Raw genomic sequence first — 21,383 nt, 5'->3', positions numbered from 1 at the left:
TTGCCCAGGCTGGAGTGCAGTGGGACTATCTCAGCTCACTGCAACCTCCACCTCCTGGGTTCAAGCGATTCTCGTGCCTCAGCCTCCCGAGTAGCTAGGACCAAAGGCATGCGCCACTACACCCGGCTAATTTTTATATTTTCAGTAGAGACGGTTTCACCATGTTGGCCAGGCTGATCTCAAACTCCTGATGTCAAGGGATCTGCCTGCCTTGGCCTCCCAAAGTACCGGGATTACAGGTGTGAGCCACTGTGCCCAGTCCAGAGATCTGACATTTTTAAGCCCTGGTCAGGAATATGCTGAGTCACCCCTGACTCCCACCTCTAGTTATAACTTACTTTGGTTTGTTATTCCATTTACTTATACCACAAATAATTATTGAGTTCCAATTATGTGCCCAGCACTGTAGTAGTACTGGGGACATGACACTGGGCAGGTGACAACAGTGCAATATGACAGAGGCATGCTCACAGCGCTTAGGGTCAGGCTGTTGGTGGGACGCCCTGCAAGCAAAGACACCAGGCAAGGCTTTCTAGAGGACTAGAGGATGTGAGACAGGAATCCAGTTCTGAAACATGAGGCAGACTGATCCGGTTGGGGAGGGGATTTGTTTAATCAGTGGGCCTCCAGAGAGGTCCCTATTTGCCTAGACTTCTACAGGAGAGGAAGGTAGAGTTTATGTAAAACTTTTCTACTCCAGGTGTGGCCCACAGAGCGGGACTGCTAGAATCAGCTGGGAGCTTCTTAGATACACTCACTGACTCTCAGAGTCCATCCCAGACTTACTGAATCAAAACTACAGTTTAACAAGCTCCCCAGGGCACAGGTGAACATTAAAATTTGGGAAACACTGATGCGGTGCAATCCCATTGCTTCATAGACGGACAAACCAAGGCCCAGAGAGAGCAAGTGATTCTTTTAAGATAATACAGATAACACAGCATTGACATTAAAATAAGAAAAGTCTTAAACCTAAATTCAACACTCCTCTCCAGTCCAATGGATTGACACATTGGCCAGTCCACCTATAACTTTCACATCACATTATGATGCCAGATCTTTGTACCCAACAAGCCCTTTGGCTATGCCTAGAGGACTCGTTATTAGCTCTTACTGATCAGGTGAGAATATGGGGCCCCAGTAACTGACCTCTGTTGACACTATTGTCTCTGATTTGGGAGCGTTTGAGCTGCTTTGTAAGTGTCTTTTATATTCTTCATTTATTTACTTATATGGCAGACATTGCTAATTGTTTGGGTCAGGGAATATCAAGCCTTGAACCTGGTTTAGGGTGCTTTGAGATTATTATACCCCTAGACGCCTCAAAGAAGCAAATGTAAAGACTTTCTGAAGGAAAGTACCTTCAACATAGGCCTCAAATAATTTCTACACATAGTTTTTCAAATGCAGTGTCTAGGCTGGGTGCGGTGGCTCACGCCTATAATCCCAGCACTTTGGGAGGCTGAGCGGGGGTGGATAACCTGAGGTCAGGAGTTCGAGAGCAGCCTGGCCAATAAGGCAAAACCCCGTCTCTACTAAAAATACAAAAAATTAGCCAGGTGCGGTGGTGGGCATCTGTAGTTCCAGCTACTTGGGAGGCTGAGGTGGGAGAATATCTTGAACCCAGGAGGCAGAGGTTGCAGTGAACCGAGATCAAGCCATTGCACCCTAGTCTGGGCAACAGAAGGAGACTCCCAAACAAAACAAAACAAAAAACCTCAAAGCACTGTCCAACACACAGTCGTAGATAACTGATAAAGTACAAGACTGGCAATTGGCAGGGAAAAAAGACAAATAATAGAAAGAGATCCATAAAGAGTTCAAATATTGAATTATCAGATGTAGACTTTTTAAACAAATAGGCTGAATTTATTTTATTTCATTTTATTTTTATTTATAGATTACAGTTAACCCTGTGGAGCAGAGATAACTCATAGGCAGTGCACCCAGAGTCAGCCTGAATTTTTTTAAGGCAAACTTGTGGATATATTCAATGAATTGGAAACTATGAAAAGCAATGTAGTCTATTTATTATTATTATTATTTTTTTCTGGGACAGAGTCTCACTCTGTCATTCTGGCTGGAGTGCAGTAGCACGATCTCGGCTCACTGTAGCCTCCGCCTCCAGGGTTCAAGTGATTCTCCTGCCTCAGCCTCCTGAGTATCTGAGATTACAGGCACGTGCCACCACACCCAGCTAATTTTTGTATTTGTAGTGGAGATGGGGTTTCACTATATTGGTCAGGCTGATCCCGAACTCCTGACCAATCCGCCTGCCTTGGCCTCCCAAAGTGCTGGGATTACAGGCTTGAGCCACCACGCCTGGCCTACGTAGTCTATTTTTAAAATAACCAGACAGAACTTCTAGGGAAAAATGCAATAACAAACATACATACATGTGTACATACATATATAAATGCTTACAAGCTAACTTCAGCAGATAGGTTTAACGACAAAAAATATAAAACTGAAGAAGGAAGTAGGGAATTGGGAAACAGGACTGAAGAACATAATTCTGCTGCAGGACAGTGAGCCCCAAAATTGGGGCTTAGCTCTGAAGGGTTCTCAGCTTCACCCAGGAAAGAATTTAAGGACAAGCCTGTGGTGTTAAACAGCAATCTTATATGAATAGCACCTCTCCTTGCAGAGCAGGGGTAACTTGTAGGCAATGAGCCCAGAGTTTGCAATGTGTGGGCTGTTGACAACTCTATCTACTTGTACCCACTTTCAATTACTTGCAAATTAAGGGGCAAGCTAATGTAAATTGAGGGCCAATTATTTAGAAAGATCTGGGAAGTTACTGCGCCTTTCCAAGGCAATGACCCAGAAAATTTGTTGTCATGGAAAGAGGCAGTAACTTCCGGGTCGTTGCCATGGCATTTGTAAACTGTCATGGATGGCGTTGTGGGCGTGTCCAATGCTAATGAGCAATGAGGGCGGCTAGGGATTGCTTTTGTCGCCATCTGCTGGTTTCCGCCGGTCTCTTCACTTCATCCTGTGTGGACCGTCTTCTTGGGTCAGCAGAGTTGTGACTAGAAGACAAGTCCTGCTGGTCTCCTACCTCCTTTCCAAGAGACAAAAAGATGGGATGTGCAGAGGAATAGAAAAGACTCAGAAAACATATTTTAAACATCTAATGAACATTTTGTCAGACACCCAGAAGGAGGAGTGAGAGAACGGGCAGTGACAACATTGAAGATGGAGTGGCTGGAAAGAGGGCCTTTACAGCACCACCCATGAGCCCATGAGCACGGGGCTGCTGTAAAGAGACAGGGTGGTCGCCATGCTCCTGCAGTCCAGTGGGTTCCTTTTTGGAATCAGAGAATAAAAATAAAAGGGCTGAATTCCACCTCCAGTCTCATTGTTGGCTTCAATGTTTCCCCTCCAGATGTCTTTTTATGTCTTTTTCATCTATTTCCAGTAGGTCCTTATTCTGTGGGAAAAAATTAAAAATCCGGTGTTTATTTTGGATTTCACAGACACAGCAGGCACAGTCCCTAGACAAAAATACATAACTCAGTGCTCAAGAAAGAGTTTTGTGTTTCCTGGCACTGTGGATGTTAGAGGCACCTGGGACAGGGAGCAGATCCCTCTGGAGTCTGAGTGGCAGGTCTGCTGCCTGCAATTGTGTGGTTTGTGCACTGTACGAAGGTGCCTGCTAAGAGAACAGGGTCCTGAATTCCAGCCGTGGCTCTGCTTGACGAGCTGTGTGCTCTAGCTAGGGCCTAACAGAAGGCTGCCTGCTACCAAAGGTGTTTCACCAAGCTATGAGGCCTGCATTTGCCCAGAGCAGGCCCCTTTTCTGTTTTGCACAAAAGCACTCATTGATTAATGGTGTTCCACCCAACTGTTCACTGGAGAAGTGTAGAGACAAATCCATTCTCAGGTACTTTGCAAAGGTCAACCAAGGCTATGTAATGGTGTGTGTGGGTGGTACAGCATGGTTGTAGGGTGGCCAACTGTGGGAACCCCACACTAAGGGGCTTCCTGCCATGTGTGGCTGCCATGCTAAAGTCAAGACAGTGTCAGCAAACCCAGATGGTCGGTCATCTTACTCTCGGAGCTCCCTCAAGTTTGGGCAGCTCTTGACTGTCACTACAGAAACGACTGAATTATTGGTGTTGCCCTTTCCCTTCTCCTGTTGTTCCCTTGCCTTGTGCTGACACTTACGTTTGTAGGGCACAGACCATGTCACAGCAGGAGGAATTCTCCCCATACAAAGTTCTATCTCTGACCTGGTTGTTGTACAGAAAAGTACTAATATTTTATGGCCAGGTGTGGCGGCTTATGCTTGTAATCACGGCACTTTGGGAGGCTGAGGCAGGTGGCTCACTTGAAGCCAAGAGTTTTTTTTTTTTTTTTTTTTTTTTTTGAGACAGTGTCATTCTGTCGCCCAATGGAGTACAGTGACACAATCTTGACTTACTGTAACCTCGGCTTACTGCAACCTCCACCTCCTGGTTCAAACGATTCTCCTGCCTCAGCCTCCCAAGTAGCTGGGACTACAGGGATGCGCCACCATGCCTGGCTAATTTTTTTATTTTTAGTAGAGACAGGGTTTTGACATGTTGGTCTGGAACTCCTGACCTCAGGTGATCCGCCCGCCTCAGCCTCCCAAAGTGCTGGGATTACAGGCAGAAGCCACCGCGCCCGGCAAAGCCAGGAGTTCTTTTTTTTTTTTTTAATCAGAAGTATGTGATGAAAGAAGCCAGAAGTTCAAGACCAGTCTGGGCAACATAATGAGACCCCATCTTACAAAAAACAGTAAAAATTAGCTGGTGTGTGCCTGTAGCCCTAGCTACTCAGGAGACTGAGGTGGGACAATTTCTTGAGTCCAGGAGTCAAGGCTTCAGTGCGAAATGATTGCACCACTGAAATCCAGCCTGAGTGCCAGAGCAAGACCCTGTCTCTCTAACAACAACAAAAAACTAAATGAAAATATTTTAGGCCAGGTGCAGTGGCTCATGCACGTAATCCCAACACTTTGGGAGGCCGAGGGGGAGTGGATCACCTGAGATCAGGAGTTCAAGACCTTGTCAATATGGTGAGATCCCCGTCTCTACTAAAAATACAAAAATTAGCTGGGCATGGTGATACGTGCCTGTAGTCCCAGCTACTCAGGAGGCTGAGGCAGGAGAATCGCTTGAACCTGGCGGGGCGGAGGTTGCAATGAGCCAAGATCACACCGCCGCATTCCAGCCTGGGGGACAGAGTGAGACTCTGTCTTGGGGAGAAAAAAAAAAGAAAAGAAATAAAAAGAAAATATTTTATGATACTAAATTTCTTGCCAGTGTATTTTTCTGTACATATTTTTATATAGTTCAGAACAGATTGTATAATTTTATATCTAGCTTTTTTTAACTTAACATTATAATGTGAACATTCTATTAAAATGTTGAAAGCATGTTTTTTCCTAGACACAATGTTCATTGACTACATTCTGTTCCATCATATGGCTATATCTTAGCTTGACCATTCCCGTACCAGTCATCTAAACTGGGGCCAACAAACTTCCTTAAAGGTCCAGATAGCCAGGCGCGGTAGCTCACACCTGTAATCCCAGCACTTTGGGAGGCCGAGGCAGGAGGATCACTTGAGTCCAGGAGTTTGAGACCGACCTGGGCAACATAGCAAGACCCCCTTTCTCTAAAAAAAAAAAAAAAAAAAAAGGTACAGATAGTAAATATTTTAGGCTTTATTGGCCATATAGTCTCTGCCCTTGTATAATGAAAGAAGCCATAAGCTATAAACAATACATACACGGGTGTGCCGTATTTAACACAACTTTACCAAAATAAAAGGACTGCATGATTCTGTGGGTCATGTAACCGAGTCCAAAGTGTGTACCACTCACTGCATGACATCTAATACATCAAGAGACAAGGGGTTGAGGCAAGGAAAGTGACTTTGATTCAGAGAGCCAGCAAACCAAGAAAATGGAAGAGTAGTGTCCTAAAGAACCATTTTAAGTCAATACAAATTTCAGGCTCCTTTTATGTGAGGGGAAGAGGGAAGGAGTTGAGGTCAAGAAGTGGCCAGTGATCACAGACATCGGGGTGGCAGCAAGGGTCCAAGAAGGTGGTGAAACCTTGTCCTTGGTCAGGTCACAATGCTCTTGTGAATCTTTAACATAACATTATTACTTGCATACATCCTCCTTATCTCCTCAGGGGTTAGTTTTGGGGGAGGTACTATTACCATCCTTACTTTAAACTATAAACTAAATTCCTCCTATAGTTAGCTTGGCCTATGTGCAGAGATAAGCAAAAGCAATTAACCTAAAAGATACAGGTTATCACTGCAGGGGGGTTAGGAGCAAAATGGAGTTGGTCATGCTAGGCCTCCTTGTCACTGTTATAGCCATAGCTTGCTGATCTCTGGTTTAGACTATTTCTAATGTTTGGTACTATAAATAATGCAGCTAATGAACATCTTTGTGAAGAAGTCCTTGAACATGTCAGATTATCTCTTAGGAAACAATCCTACAAATTGAGTTACTACAACAACAACAAAAAAACTATGGCTATTTTTAAGGTCCTTGATCCATAATATGGGACACAAGTTGAAGTAGCTCTCTGAACAGCCACCTAACCTTAACTCAGCATCATTCTTGGACCCTGCCTATGTCCCTGGGAATCCCTGGAACTAACATTTCTTTGGTTCTGGGTTTTGTTTTTTTTTTTCCCTAAAGAGTTGGGGTCTCACTCTGCTGCCCAGGCAGAACAGTGGCACAATCATGGCTCACTGCAACCTTGACCTCCTGACCTCAAATTATACTCCCTCTCACCCTCCCAAAGTGCTGGGATTATAGGCATGAGCATCTGTGCCCGGCCACTTTTCATTAGTGCTAAGCACACATCACCAAGTTCAGTTTTCCTGAGTTGCCTCCATTTCTCCAGATCATTCAGCCCCTTTACAATGGACAATTATGCTAATCTATTTCTGCTTCAATAATCTATCAATATCTATGTGCTACCTTTTCCTTCCCAACCCAATTGTTTAAAGAGGACAGGCTAGGCTAGACACCATGGCTCATGCCTGTAATCCCAGCACTTTGGGAGGCAGAGGCAGGAGGATCTTGAGCCCAGGAGTTTGAGACCAGCCTGGGCAATATAAGGAGACTCTGTCTTTACAAAAATAAAATTAGCCACACATGGTGGCACACACCTGCAGTCCCAGCTACTTGGAGGCTGAGGTAGGAGGATTGCTTGGGCCTGGGAGGCAGAGGTTGCAATGAGTCATGATCAGGCCACTGCACTCCAGCCTGGCAACAGAGGGAGACCTGTCTTCAAACAGAAAAAAAAAAAAAAAAAAAAAGAGAGAGACTAAGCACATGTACCTATTTAGGCTCCTTCTGGAAACCCCACGAAAATGACAGCAGAAGGATTTTTTATCACGTAAACCCCATACAATTGATTAAATTTGAGGGAACATTACAAATAAGGAAATGCTATCATTTGCGACAACATGGATGAACCTGGAAGATATTATGCTAAGTGAAATAAGCCAGATTCAGAAAGACAAATATCATGATTTCACTTATATGTGGAATTTTAAAAAGTTGAGCTCATAGAAGCAGAAAGTAGAATGGTGGTTACCATTGTACTGGTAACCACCAGTGGGAGGAGGGGAGTAGGGGAGATGTTGACCAAAGGGCACACATTTCAGTCAGCCAGGAGGAATAAGTTTTTGAGATCTATTGTACATGGTGACCATAGTCAATAATAATGTACATTTTGAAGGAGCACCTGGAATTTTACCCCCAAATATGGCTCCCTGGTATAATGAGTATTTTGAACTAAATGTCCTTAGCAATCAACAGATGCCAGAAGAAACCTTTTCCCTATCTATATAAAGACCTGAGGGATCCAACAAGGAAAACAATTACTAAGTTTTTATGCCATTGCTCCTATTAATCTGCATTTTGTGAGTGATTTTTTTAGTGATTCTTCAGAGAATAAAGGGGAAATTTTTTCCTGGCCCCTACAGTTTCAAAATTGTAAAAATAATAACAATAATAATTTTTTAAAATTAAACATTTATTTTTACTTTTATTTTTTTCATCAGAGACAGGGTCTTGCTATGTTGCCCAGGCTGGTGTCTGGAACCCCTGAATTCCTGGGCTCAAGCAATCTTCCTGCCTTGGCCTCTCAAAGTGTTGGAATTACAGGTGTGAACCACCACGCTTGGCCAAGAATAGATTTTAAATGTTCTCAATACAAAGAAAAAGAAGTACGTGAGGAGAGGGATATGTTAATTAGCTTCATATAATCATTCCACAATGTATACATCTATTAATATCAAAACATCATATTTATCCCATAAATATATATAATTATTATTTGTCAATTAAAAATACAAATTTTCATTTAAAAAATTGAAGGGCTGGAAAACAGGATAAATAGCAACTGACTTAGCAGGCTTATGAAGCTGAGTTTTAAGCCAGCAGGGGTGAAAGTTAAGAAGCAACTCAACTTGCATTGAGACTCCCATAGAGTTTTGTGACCAGGCTTTGGTAGTACCAGCTACATCTAGTATAAGTGGGGGTGCATATAAGACTGAATACAGGAGGATTACTTGGAAGTCAGTAAGAAGTAGTTAGAACCCTAAATCTCTCCTGCAAGTCCACACAGCCAGACTGTACATCCCCCACGCCAGAATAAGACTGTAAGTTGAAAACAAAAGGTCTCTGGATAAAGGGATACCAGGCAAAATTGGGGTTGAGGTACTATATTGAAAACAATACCATACTGGAAGATTATTTTCTGTGGTTCATATAATACAAAAGCCCAGCCAAATAAGCTACGAAGAAGCCCACGTTCCAGATTTTTGTCTGAGACCTGAAAAAGAAACAAAACAGAGGTCAAAGAAAACAAAATAAGTAAAAATAAATAAATAAAAGGAAGCCCATGTTGACAACTCCACCTCATGTGCTCAGAGCTTCCAAGCAGCCTTTTAGCTCCACATTAAAAAAAAAATATGAATGGAAAACCAAGGGTCACCACACATCTGAGAAAAGCCCCTAATAAAGATAGAGATCAAAACAGGAAAGAAAGGAAAAAATAGAGGAAACGAGACTACGCAGAGAGAAATTAAATATTAATGGACAAGAAGTTGGGCGCAGTTGCTCACACCTGTAATTTCAGCACTTTGGGGGGCCAAGGCAGGAGGATCGCTGTAGGCCAGGAGTTCAGGACCAGCCTGGGCAACATAGCGAGACCACCTGTCTACAAGAAAAAAAAAAATTAGTTGGGTGTGATGGCACACACCTGTAGTCTCAGCTACTCAGGAAACTGAGGTAGGAGGACCACTTGAACCCAGGAGTTCCAGGCTGAGATGAGCTATGATCACGCCACTGCACTCCAGCCCAGGCAAAGACACTTCAACTCTAGAAGAATGAATATGATTTTGTTGGATAGGGTTGAGTTTTTGAAGGCCACAGATCACTGTGATATAAAAGATTCTCTTGTCAATCCCAAAAGAACCAATTTTTGCCCCCTTGGGGGACAACTGCTGCCCCTCTTAAAGACCCCTTCTCTACTGTTATGCATGCTTTAGAGCAATAAGACATTGCATCTGTGAAATAATAGGTTACTATTTTTAAAATGAACACTGAAGTGAGAAAGAGAAGTAGCTCAGAGAAGTCTGAAAAATGTGTGGTATGCAAAATTTATCAGGCCCAGAGAGACAGAATCTTCAGAGAATGAATCTTCAGTCACACCCACCCCTCCCCAGAGAGCCGTGCCTAGGAACAATTGTTTAAAGACATTTTGTTCTTTCTTTCCTTCCATGTAGTTTCCAGACTGGCTGATAAATTACCTAAAATACTATCACAAGTTGCACAATATGACCCTCACCCATTATCTTCATGTTCCTGGAATTTGTGATACAAGGAACAATATATGCCAATTAGTAGTTTATGTTCAATTTAGGAACTGCCCCTTCTTTTTTCCTTTAAAAATCCACTTGTTGGCCAGGCGTGGTGGCTCAAGCCTGTAGTCCCAGCACTTTGGGAGGCCAAGACGGGCAGATCACAAGGTCAGGAGATCGAGACCATCCTGGCTAACACGGTGAAACCCCGTCTCTACTAAAAAAAAAAAAATACAAAAAACTAGCGGGGCGAGGTGGCGGGTGCCTGTAGTCCCAGCTACTTAGGAGGCTGAGGCAGGAGAATGGTATAAACCCAGGAGGCGGAGCTTGCAGTGAGCTGAGATCCGGCCACTGCACTCCAGCCTGGGCGACAGAGCGAGACTCCGTCTCAAAAAAAAAAAAAAAAAAACCCACTTATTGGCCAGGCGCGGTGGCTCACAACTGTAATCTCAGTGCTTTAGGAGGCTGAGGTGGGCGGATCATCTGAGGTCAGGAGTTCGAGACAAGCCTGACCAACATGGGGAAACCCTGTCTCTATTAAAAATACAAAACATAGCTGGGCGTGGTGGTGCACACCCGTAATTCCAGCTGCTAGGGAGGCTGAGGCAGGAGAATTGCTTGAACTTGGGAGGCAGAAGTTGCAGTGAGCCAAGATTGCACTACTGCATTCCAGCCTGGGTGACAAAACAAGATTCCATCTAAAAACAAAACAAAACAAAAAAACCCCACTTGTTGATTGCTTGAAGTCAAGAGTTCAAGACCAGCCTGGTCAACATAACAAGACCCTGTCTCCAAAAAAAAACAAAAACAAAAACAAAATCCACTTGTAAGTGCTGCTAATCACAGCACATATTCAGGGCAACTTAACTTGAATCTGTGTCTCCAGGGCTGTAGTCCTCAAATTTGGCCCAAATAAACTCTCTGCTTATATTAATTTTGCCTCAGTTTATTCCTATAGGTGAACCAATAAAAAAGAGCTCTTAGAATTGTAGTGTTACCAGAAAGGGGTCCCAATCCAGACCCCAAAAGAGGGTTCTTGGACCTTGCACAAGAAAGAATTTGGGGCAAGTCCAAGTGAAAGCAAGTTTATTAGAGAAGAAAAGAAACAAAAGAATGGCTCCTCCATAGGCAGAGCAGAGGCATGGGCTGCTCTATGAGTATACTTATGGTTATTTCTTGCTTATATGCTACATATGGGGTGGATTATTCATGAGTTTTCTGGGAAAGGGGTGGCCAATTTCCAGAACTGAGGGTTCCTCCCCTTTTTAGACTATGTAGGTTAACTTCCAGGCATTGCCATGGCATTTATCAGTTGTCACAGTGCTGGTGGGAGTGTCTTTTAGCATGCTAATACATCATAACTAGTATATAATTGTTACCAGCAGCAAATCCACATGGGGCTGCAGCAACTAGATACTTGCTTCCTCGGAGGACAGAATTCAGCCAAGGGGCAGAAGTAGGTTTAAGGCAGAGGGAGAGACTGAGACAACTTTTAGAGCAGGAATGAGAGTTTATTAAAAAGTTTTAGAGCAGGAATGAAAGGAAGCAAAGTCCACTTTGAAGAGGGCTAAGTGCGTGACTTGAGAGATCCAAGTGCCCTGTTCAGCCCTCGACTTGAGGTTTTATAAATGGGTATGGTTCCAGGGTTTCTACTTCTCTTCCCTTAACTCTCCCCTTGGGGTGGGCTGTCTGTATGTGCAGTGTGTTTACTGAAGTTGTACGCATGCTCAGCTGAGGCAGTTTTCCCTTACCAGTCAAGTGTTCCCAGAGGAAGGTCATATACCCTTAAACTCTGCTGTTTTGCCTCTTAGTGAACATGCCTTAGCCCACTTGTCCAGCTCCAAAGATCTTACCAGGAAGCTGCTGATTACCAGTTTTAGGTGTTTCCTTTCCCTTTTTTCTTTGAGATGGAGTCTCACTCTTGTTACCTAGGCTGGAGTGCAATGGTGCAATCTCAGTTCACTGAAACCTCTGCCCCCCAGGTTCAAGCGATTCTCCAGCCTTGCCTCCTGAGTAGCTGGGATTACAGGCATGCACCACTACACCCGGCTAATTTTGCATTTTTAGTAGAGATGGGGGGCAGGTCTCACCATGTTGCCCAGGCTGGTCTTGAACTTCTGACCTCAGGTGATCCACCTGCCTCAGCCTCCCAAAGTGCTGGGATTACAGGCATGAGCCATGGTGCCCAGCTAGTTTCAGGTGTTTTCTATCTATTGGGAGATTGTCTTTCCCTAGCACTTGCTGCAACCAATTATTTTAGAGAGACAGTTTAACAACTGCCTGACCATCATCTGATGGTCACCTGACATTCCTGCAGAGGGGGCCCTCCCCTGCCCTGCTCATGGCTGCCTAACTGCTGACTCTAACATAATGAACAGTGAAGATGACCAGAGGTCACTTTCATTACCATCTTGGATTTGGCAGATTTTGGCCAGCTTCTTTACTGCATCATGTTTTCTCAGTAAGGTCTTTGTGACTTTATCTTGTGCCAACCTCCTATCTCATCCTGTGACTAAGAATGTCTAACTTCCTAGGAATGCAGCCCAGTAGGTCTCAGCTTTATTTTACCCAGCGCCTATTCAAGATGGAGACACTTTGGTTCAAATGCCTCTGACAGTAGGGGCCAAGGGAAAAACTTCCCCTTTGTCCTCTGAAGGTTTACTGAAAAATCAACTCACAAAATGCAGATTAGTAGGAAAAAGGCATTAAAACTTATTAATGTGTACACAGGGGAGAATCAGAGTGATCACTCAATATCCCAGTGGGGCCCAGATACTTACATAGCCTTATTTGAGAGGGAAGTGAGTAGAAGGGAAATATAGGTAATTATGTTGAGGTACAATAAATGATTACTAGGGAGAATGAATGGATCAGGGAACAGAGATTAGCTTGTAAATGGTTCTCTTTGAAAAAAAGATTTTATTTATTTATTTTATTTTATTTTATTTTGAGACAGGATCTTGCTCTGTCCCAAAGGCTGGAGTGCAATGGTGTGGTCACAGCTCACTGCAGCCTTGACCTACTGGGCTCATGTGATCCTCCTGTAACCACCCAATGGGTTCACCTTGCCTGCTGCCTAGACAGAGCCAATTTATCAAGACAGGAGAACTGTAGTAGAGAAAGAGTAATTCACATAGACCCACTGTGTGGGAGACCAGAGTTTTATGATTACTCAAATAAGTCTCCCCAAGTATTTGGAAATAAGAGGTTTTATTGTTGTTGTTGTTGTTGAGATGGAGTTTCGCTCCTGTCACCCAGGCTGGAGTGCAATGGCACAATCTCCACTAACTGCAACCTCCGCCTCCTGGGTTCAAGTGATTCTCCTACCTCATCCCTCCCAGTAGCTGGGATTACAGGCACACGCCACCAGGCCCAGCAAATTTTTGTATTTTTAGTAGAGATGGGATTTTGCCATGTTGGCCAGGCTGGTCTCGAACTCTTCTCAAGTGATCCCACCTCAGCCTCCCAAAGTGCTGGGATTACAAGTGTGAGCCACTGCACCTGGCCAGGAAATAAGAGTTTTTAAGGACAGCTTGGTGAGTAGGGGAAAGCCAGTGAACCAGGAGTGCTGATTGGTCAGGTCAGAGATAAAATCATAGGGAGGTGAAGCTGTCTTCTTGCACTGAGTCAGTTCCTGGGTGGGAGCCACAAGATCAGATGAGCCAGTTTATCCATCCGGGTGGTGCCAGCTGATCCCTCAGGTGCAGGGTCTGCAAAACATCTGAGCACTGATCTTAGGAGCAGTTTAAGGAGGGTTAAAACTTTGTGGCCTCTAGCTGTATGACTCCTAAACCATAATTTCTAATCTTGTGGCTAGTTTCTCAGTCCTACAAAGGCAGTCTAGTCCCCAGGCAAGAAGGGGGTTTGTTTTGGGAAAGGGCTGTTGTCATCTTTGTTTTAAACTATAAACTAAGTTTTAAATTATAAACTACTTTTCTCCCAAAGTTAGTTCAGCCTACGCCCAGGAATGAACAAAGACAGCTTAGAGGTTAGAAGGAAGATAGAGTTGGTTCGGTCAGATCTCCTTCACTGTCTCAGTTATAATTTTGCAATGGCAGTTTCACTCCCGCCTCAGCCTCCTAAGTAGCTGTGACTATAGGCACATGCCACCATGCCCAGCTAACTTTTTTTTTTTAGAAAGACGGGGTCTCACTGTGTTGCCCAGGCTTGTCTCAAACTCTTAGGCTCAAACAATCCTCCCTGCTCAGCCTCCCAATGTGTTGGGATTACATGCATGAGGCACCACACCTGGCCTTTTTTTTTTCTAAGTTTTTTGTTGTAGGTTGTGCTACGTTTCCCAGGCTGGTCTCGAACTCCTGCCCTCAAGCAATTGTCCCACTTTGGCTCCCCAAAGTGCTCTCTGGAAATTGAGCCTGAGAGAAGAATATTATCTTGTGAATAAGTCTGTTTAGGTGTGGTTAATTTCTTGCTCTTCTTTTCTGCAATAGATGAGAAAGCAAGAAGCGGAAGGAAAAACAATCCTTGGTGGGTCCTTCAGGTCTTTATGTAGATAGAGAAAAAGTCTCTTCTAGCATCTATTGATCTTTTAGGATCTTTAATTCAAAATACTCATTATACCAGGGAGCCATATATTGGGGTGAGGTTGCCTTGCCTGTACTGCTCCAGAATTTATTTTTTAATTTTAATTTTTTCTTTTTTTTTTTTTGAGACGGAATTTCGCTCTTATTTCCCAGGCTGGAGTGCAATGGCACAATCTCAGCTCAATGGCACAGCCTCTGCCTTCTGGGTTCAAGCAATTCTCCCGCCTCAGCCTCCTGAGTAGCTGGGATTACAGGCATGTGCCACCACGCCCAGCTAATTTTGTATTTTTAGTAGAGACGGGGTTTCTCCATATTGGTCAGGCTGGTCTCAAACTCCTGACCTCAGTGGTCCACCTGCCTCGGCCTCCCAAAGTGTTGGGATTACAGGTATAAGCCACTACACCTGGCGTTTTTTTTTTTGTTTGTTTGTTTGTTTTTTTAAGAGAAAGAATCTTACTCTGTCACCCAGGCTAGACAGCAGTGGAATTATCATAGCTCACTGCATCCTTGAACTCTTGGGCTCAAGGGATCCTCCCGACTCAGCCTCCTGAGTAGCTGGGACTACAGGTATACATCACTATGCCTGGCTAATTTTATTTTACTTTTTTTTTGGTAGCTATGGGGTCTCACTATGTTGCCAAGGCTGCTCTTGAACTCTTGGCCTCAGGTGATCTTCCCGCCTTGACCTCCCAAAGTGCTCGGATTACAGATGTGAGCCACTGTGCCTGGCCTCCTTCAGAATTTAAAAATATGAAAGCAGAAGTTAGGAACTCAAGGAAAAGACTATAAATTGGACTGAGTGCTGTGGCTCCTGCCTGTAATCCCAGCACTTTGGGAGGCAGAGGCAGGCAGATTACTTGAGGTCAGGAGTTTGAGACCAGCCTGGCCAACATGGCGAAATCCTATCTCTACTAAAAATACAAAAATTAGGTAGGAATAGTGGCATGCACCTGTAATCCTAGCTACTCGGGAGGCTGAGGCAGGAAAATCGCTTGAACCCAGGAGGTGGAGGTTGCAGTGAGCAGAGATCACACCACTGCACTACAGCCTGGGTGACAGAGTGAGAATCCATCTCAAGGGAAAAAAAAAAAAAAAAAAAGATTGTAAGTTAAATATCCTAGAAAGCAAAACACTTGAGAGATAGTGAAAAAAGAAGAGCACAGATTGTAAATTTATAGCATCAGTTCAGTAGGTTCAACATTTTAATAATGAGGCTGGGGGGCACAGTGGGTCACGCCTTTAATCCCAGCACTTCAGGAGGCTGAGATGGGTGGATCACTTGAGGCCAGGAGTTTGAGACCAGCCTGGCCAACATGATGAAACCCCATTTCTACTAAAAATACAAAAACTAGCTGGGCGTGCTGGTACGCACCTGTAGTCCCAGCTACTTGGGAGGCTGAGGCAGGAGAATCGCTTGAACCTGGGAAGCAGAGGTTGCAGTGAGCCAAGATCATGCCACTACACTCCAGCCGGGGTGACAGAGCAAGACTCCGTCTCAAAAAAGAAGAATAATAATAATGAAACCACCTTTGCAAAAATTGTAACAGAAAATTATGAGACAGGATCATTCTCTTGAGCCCCTTGCAGTACTTGCTATTGGGGTGTGGCTTGTTTACTTGGCCACCTCACGCTCAAACCCCTTGAGAGAGTGAGTGAGTGCAGGAACTGGAAAAAACGAACGCTGGAACTAGCCAGTTGCTCCTCTCTGCCAGGAGCAGGCTCGGTGCAGGCCCCATAACAGCGTCCAAGCATGTTACAACCATGCTCTTTCAGCTCTGCTGTCCGAGGACAGCCAGCTCAGTGGAGGGTCAGGGTGGCAGCCCCTGCCCTCTCAACACCCAGGTTATTGTCCAGCATCCAGGAAGAATCAAGTCACATGAACAGATTGAAGGGTAGTGTATGCAGAGGATTTTGTTGGGCAATGGAAGTGGCTCTCAGCGGGATGGGGAGTTGAAAAGGGGATGATGCGGGAAGAAGGTGATCTTTCCCTGAAGCTGAGCACCCTGAGGACAGGCCCCTCTCCAAAGCCGCATCATCTGAAGTTAGCCACATCTACCCATAGTCTCCAACATTCAGTTGCTTCTCTGCTCACTGCTCAGTCACTTGTATCCTTGACAATCAGCTGTTTGTATCCCTGATGCTCAGCTGCTGTGTTACTCTGCCAGCTGAAATCCTCTTATGAGCACAGGATGGGGAAATGCCAGGCCAAAAAGGCAACATGTGGGTGGAAAAATGGAGCTCCTGTTTTCACTTACAGCTGAGGTTCCAGGCTTAAGGGTGGGGTTTAGCCAGGAGCCCAGCCCTTCTGTATCAATGGCAGTGGGGGAGATGTGATCTAGCCAATCTCCATCTTGCTTTTAGCCTTCAAGCTGCCAAACTAACTTTAGGAGACATTTAGTTTATAGTTTAAATTATAATAGCCCTTCCCCCAAACTCAACCACCTTTGTAAAGCTAATTAGAGACCACTAGGATAGAGGGCAAGGAGGAGCCTGAATTCTGCTAAGGTGTAGACATAAATGATTGCTAGCCATAATTCTGGAGGTCACAAGATACACAACTTCCCCAATTACTCCTTCAGATAACATCACTACTGTTTCAGAACCTAAGATTGACCTTTTGGGATACTGTCCCAGGTTTCTTGCATGTCCGACACCCATGCTTTACCTGGACCTACTGATCAACAGCTCCTGTGGCCCCACCCAGGAGTGATTCAGCATGCAAGAAGATCATTTCCCACATCCCTATGATTGCACCCCAACCAAGCACCCATTGTCTAGCCACCCCCACCCTTTCCCCCAAACGACCTTTGAAAAACTCCTAACCTATAAGCCTTCGATGAGACTGATTTGCATGATAACTCCATCTCCCACATGGCATGGCATCAATTGAACTCTCCACTGCAATGCTGAGATTTGTGTGTGTGTGTGTGTGTGACACAGAGTCTTGCTCTGCTGCCCAGACTGGAGTGCAGTGGAATGATCTTGGCTCACTGCAATCTCCGCCTCCTGGGTTCAAGCGATTCTCCTGTCTCAGCCTCCCAAGTAGCTGGGATTACAGGTGCTCACCACCACACTGGGCTAATTTTTGTATATTTAGTAGAGACAGGGTTTTACCATGTTAGCCAGGCTGGCCTTGATCTCGTGACCTCAAGTGATCTGCCTGCCTCAGCCTCCCAAAGTGCTGGGATTACAGGCATGAGCCACTGCACCTGGCCTAATGCTGAGAAATGATTTTCTTTGTGCAGTGGGTAGGAAGAACCTGTCAGGCAGTTACAGTAAGAGTTCCAGGCCAGGCACCATGGCTCACGCCTGTAATCCCAATACTTTGAAAGGCCAAGGTGGGCTGATCACTTGAGTCCAGGAGTTGCAGACCAGCCTGGGCAACATGGTGAAACCACATCTCTATTAAAAAGTACAAAAAATTAGCCAGGCATGGTCCCATGTACCTGTAGTCCTAGCTACTCAGGAGGCTGAGGTGGGAGGATCATCTGAGCCTGGGAAGTTGAGGCTGCAGGGAGCCATGATCATGTCAGAGGTGTTTGAACCACAGCGACTCCATCTTGAATAAGGGCTGGGTAAAATAAGGCTGAGACCTACTGGGCTGCATTCCCAGGAGGTTAGGTATTCTAAGTCAGAGGATGAGATAGGTCAGCACAATGTACAAGTCACAAAGACCTTGCTGATAAAAGGATGTGGTAAAGAAGTTGGCCAAAACCCACCAAACCAAAGATGGTGAGGAAAGTGACCTCTGGTGGTCCTACTGCTCATTATACGCTAATTAAATATATTAGCATGCAAAAAGACACGCCCACCAGTGCCATGACAGTTTACAAACGCCATGGCAATGTCAGGAAGTTACCCTATATGGTCTAAAAGGGGGAGGAACCCTCAGTTCCAGGAATTGCCCACCCTTTCCTCCCCCCTCCCCGCACCCCAAAAGAACTCATGAAAAATCCACCCCTTGTTTAGCATATACTCAAGAAATAACCATAAAAATGCCAACTAGCAGCCCTCGGGGCCACTATGCCTACAGAGTAGCCATTCTTTTATTCCTTTACTTTCCTAGCTTGCTTTCAGGTTACTCAAATTCTTTCTTTACCCAAATTCTTTCTTACTCGAGGTCCAAGAACCCTCTCTTGGGGTCTGCATTGGGACCACTTTCTGGTAACAATCGTGCCACTGCACTCCAGCCTGGGTGACGGGAGTGACACGGTGTCTCACAGAAAAAAAAAAGAGAGTTCGAGGAGAAACCGTCTGTGTGTGTGTGTGTGTGTGTGTGTGTGTGTGTGTGTGTGTGTTGGAGGTTGGGGCGGGGGGCAGTCGGGGGGGTAGTCCTGGAAGTGTTAGGTGTTAGGGAATCATTAAATAAATAATTCAAATAAGTAAATTTCCCCAAACTAAAAAATAAACATTTCCAAAATCATGGCAGCCATGGAGAGTCCAGCCCCTGAACAGGTAAAAATATCCCCATCCAAGGTACCTCACCATGACATTCAGGGACCAGGGGACTGGAATGTTGGCTCAGAACACCACCCCAAAATATGACTGTGGAAGATGAAAATTAATGCCACCTCCAAATATACTTTGGCATATTTTGGGATGGCTATTCCAAGAAACTGAAGATACAGGAATAGCTCTGAAAAGATCTCCTTTTGTGAAAGAAATGTACAAAAGAATTTTGTAAAAGGAAATCTACATTAGCAAACAGCAGATGCAAGCAGAGGCTTTCTCTGAGGCCCCCTTAGCTGCCTAGAGATGGAGCTAGGAAAAATCATATCACAGGAAGAAGAGATTGTGGGTCGACACGTCCCAGAAAGAGATTACCACAGGCGGCCACCCTTCTGAAGAGTGCTACCTGAGAGATTTTATCTGTGTAAGGCAACCTTTGTGGGCTGTGCATTTCCTCCCCCTCCCTTCTAGAATTTGTGCCATGACCTCCTCTCTTCACACCCCCACCAAGTGCAGCACCAGGTGTACCCTCTCCACACCCTCTCTGCACCCCTACCAAGCCCCAGGTCCCCTATTCCTTTCCATGGCCTCAAGATGGTACGCACACTGGCTCTTCTGGGAGTTTCATATTTTGTGAGGCCTCCATGCATATTTGCACATAATACATTTGTATGTCTTTCCTCTTGTTAATCTGTCTACTGTCAAGTTTATTCCAGAGATTCAAATTATAGAACCTTTAGAGGGTGAACGAAAAGTTCCCCTTATCCCTACAGAAAAAAGAAAATATCCTAAAAAAACCCATTCTCTTATTTCTGGGAGGTTATCATTTAGCTCATGGTAGGTAAGAATCTTACAGGTTGAAATAGCATTTCTAGTAGAATTGTCACAAGGATTTTAGTTCACTTAAGAAGTTCAGAAAGAAGTTCTAAGGTTGCTAGAGGACCTTTTTTTGGTAATGTAAAAGTAATAAAGGGTCATTACAGAAAACATGAATTTCAGAAAAGTATAAAGAAAAAGTAACAGCTATAATTGAACAACCCTGAAATAAATACTGTAACTGTTTTGGATTGCTTCCTTCTTGTGCGTGAAGTTTTTTTCCTCCATATAGCATCTCCCTATCCTTTAATAATATTTATCATTAAACATAACTGAAACTATACTTGTGAACAGTTTTGGAGTGCTGGAGTGCAGTGGCTGGATATCAGCTTACTGCAGCCTCAACCTACCCAGGCCCAGGTGATCCTCCAACCTCAGCTTCCTGAGTAGCTGGGACTACAGTCACACACCACCACACGCAGATCAGTTTTGTATTTTCTTTTCTTTTTTTTTTTTTTTTGAGATGGAGTCTCACTCTGTCGCCCAGGCTGGAGTGCAGTGGTACAATCTTGGCTCACTGCAAGCTCTACCTCCCAGGTTCATGCCATTCTCCTAAGGAAGGAGACCACTACTACTCCTGCTGCCCTCCTCCCCCTACCTTGCCTAGTTCAAAGACAGGAGGAAAGTGAGAAAGAAACAAAAGTAAGATAAATAGCCAGACAACCCTGGCACCACCACCCAGTCCTAGGAGTTAAACAAAGTAACAATAATAACATCAACCCCTGGCCTAAACTACTTGTGTTATCTTAAATTCCAGACACTGTATGAAAAAAGCATTGTAAAACTTTTTGTTCTGTTAGCTGATGCATGTAGCCCCCAGTCAAGTTTCCTACGCTTGCTCGATTTATCACAACCCTTTCACGTGGACCCCTTAAAGTTGTAAGCCTTTAAAAAGGCCGAGTATTTCTTTCTCGGGGAGCTCGGCTCTTAAGATGCGAGTCTGCCGACGCTCCCGGCCAAATAAAAAACCTCTTCCTTCTTTAATCTGGTGTCTGAGGAGTTTTGTCTGTGGCTCGTCCTGCTACTCTCCTGCCTCAGCCTCCTGAGTAGCTGGGACTAGAGGAGCCTGCCACAACGCCCGGCTAATTTTTTATATTTTTAGTAGAGATGGGGTTTCACCCCTTGAGACCATGTTAGCCAGGATGGTCTCAATATCCTGACCTCGTGATCTGCCCACCTCAGCCTCCCAAAATACTGGGATTACAGGCGTGAGCCACCGTGCCCGGCCCAGTTTTGTATTTTCTATAGAAATGGGGTTTCACCATATTGTCCAGCTTGGTCTCGAATTCCTGGGTTCAGCTGATCCACCAATCTCAGCCTCCCAAAGAGATGGGAATACAGACATGAGCCATGATGTCTGGCCCAGTTTTATAATGTTATGTACAAAGCCTCAAAGGTGAAGGATGCAGTGAGCTATGTTCATGCCAAAAAAAAAAGAAAAAGAAAGAAAGAAAGAAAGAAAAAAAAAGAAACAAGTCACAAAGACCCTGCTAATAAGACTGGTTGTGGTAAAGAAGCCAGCCAAAACCCACCAAAACCAAGATGGTGATGAAAGTGACCTCTGGTCATACTCACTGCTCAAAATACACTAATTATAATGTATTAGCATGGCAAAACACACGCCCACCAGTGCCATGACAGTTTACA

General features: G+C 44.6%; 1 protein-coding gene across 33 annotated transcripts in view; it reads right to left on the bottom strand.

The window, feature by feature from the left end:
• Positions 1–1,847: 1,847 nt before the first annotated feature.
• METTL6 (methyltransferase 6, tRNA N3-cytidine) overlaps positions 1,848–21,383 on the bottom strand; it is a 46,495-nt gene continuing 26,959 nt past the window's right edge. For 13 of the 33 annotated variants that reach the window (XR_012430676.1, XM_074031000.1, XM_074031001.1 and 10 more), the window contains one exon: positions 1,848–3,433. Coding sequence is in view for 22 of the 33 variants with exons in the window: in XM_074031008.1 (XP_073887109.1) it covers positions 3,371–3,433 (63 nt within the window). In the remaining 11 variants the exon portion in view is untranslated. Of the gene's footprint in view, positions 3,434–5,101; positions 5,225–7,167; positions 7,287–8,746; positions 8,841–9,134; positions 9,228–13,388; positions 13,592–21,383 lie in introns of those variants that run through there. The other 20 variants (XR_012430671.1, XM_074031005.1, XM_065539388.2 and 17 more) reach the window with 17 other exon arrangements.

Source organism: Macaca fascicularis, chromosome 2, assembly GCF_037993035.2.
Source record: "Macaca fascicularis isolate 582-1 chromosome 2, T2T-MFA8v1.1".
Taxonomy (NCBI): Eukaryota; Metazoa; Chordata; class Mammalia; order Primates; family Cercopithecidae; genus Macaca; species Macaca fascicularis.
The sequence above is the reverse complement of the archived record's forward strand: the minus strand, read 5'-3'. Positions and strand labels throughout refer to the sequence as shown.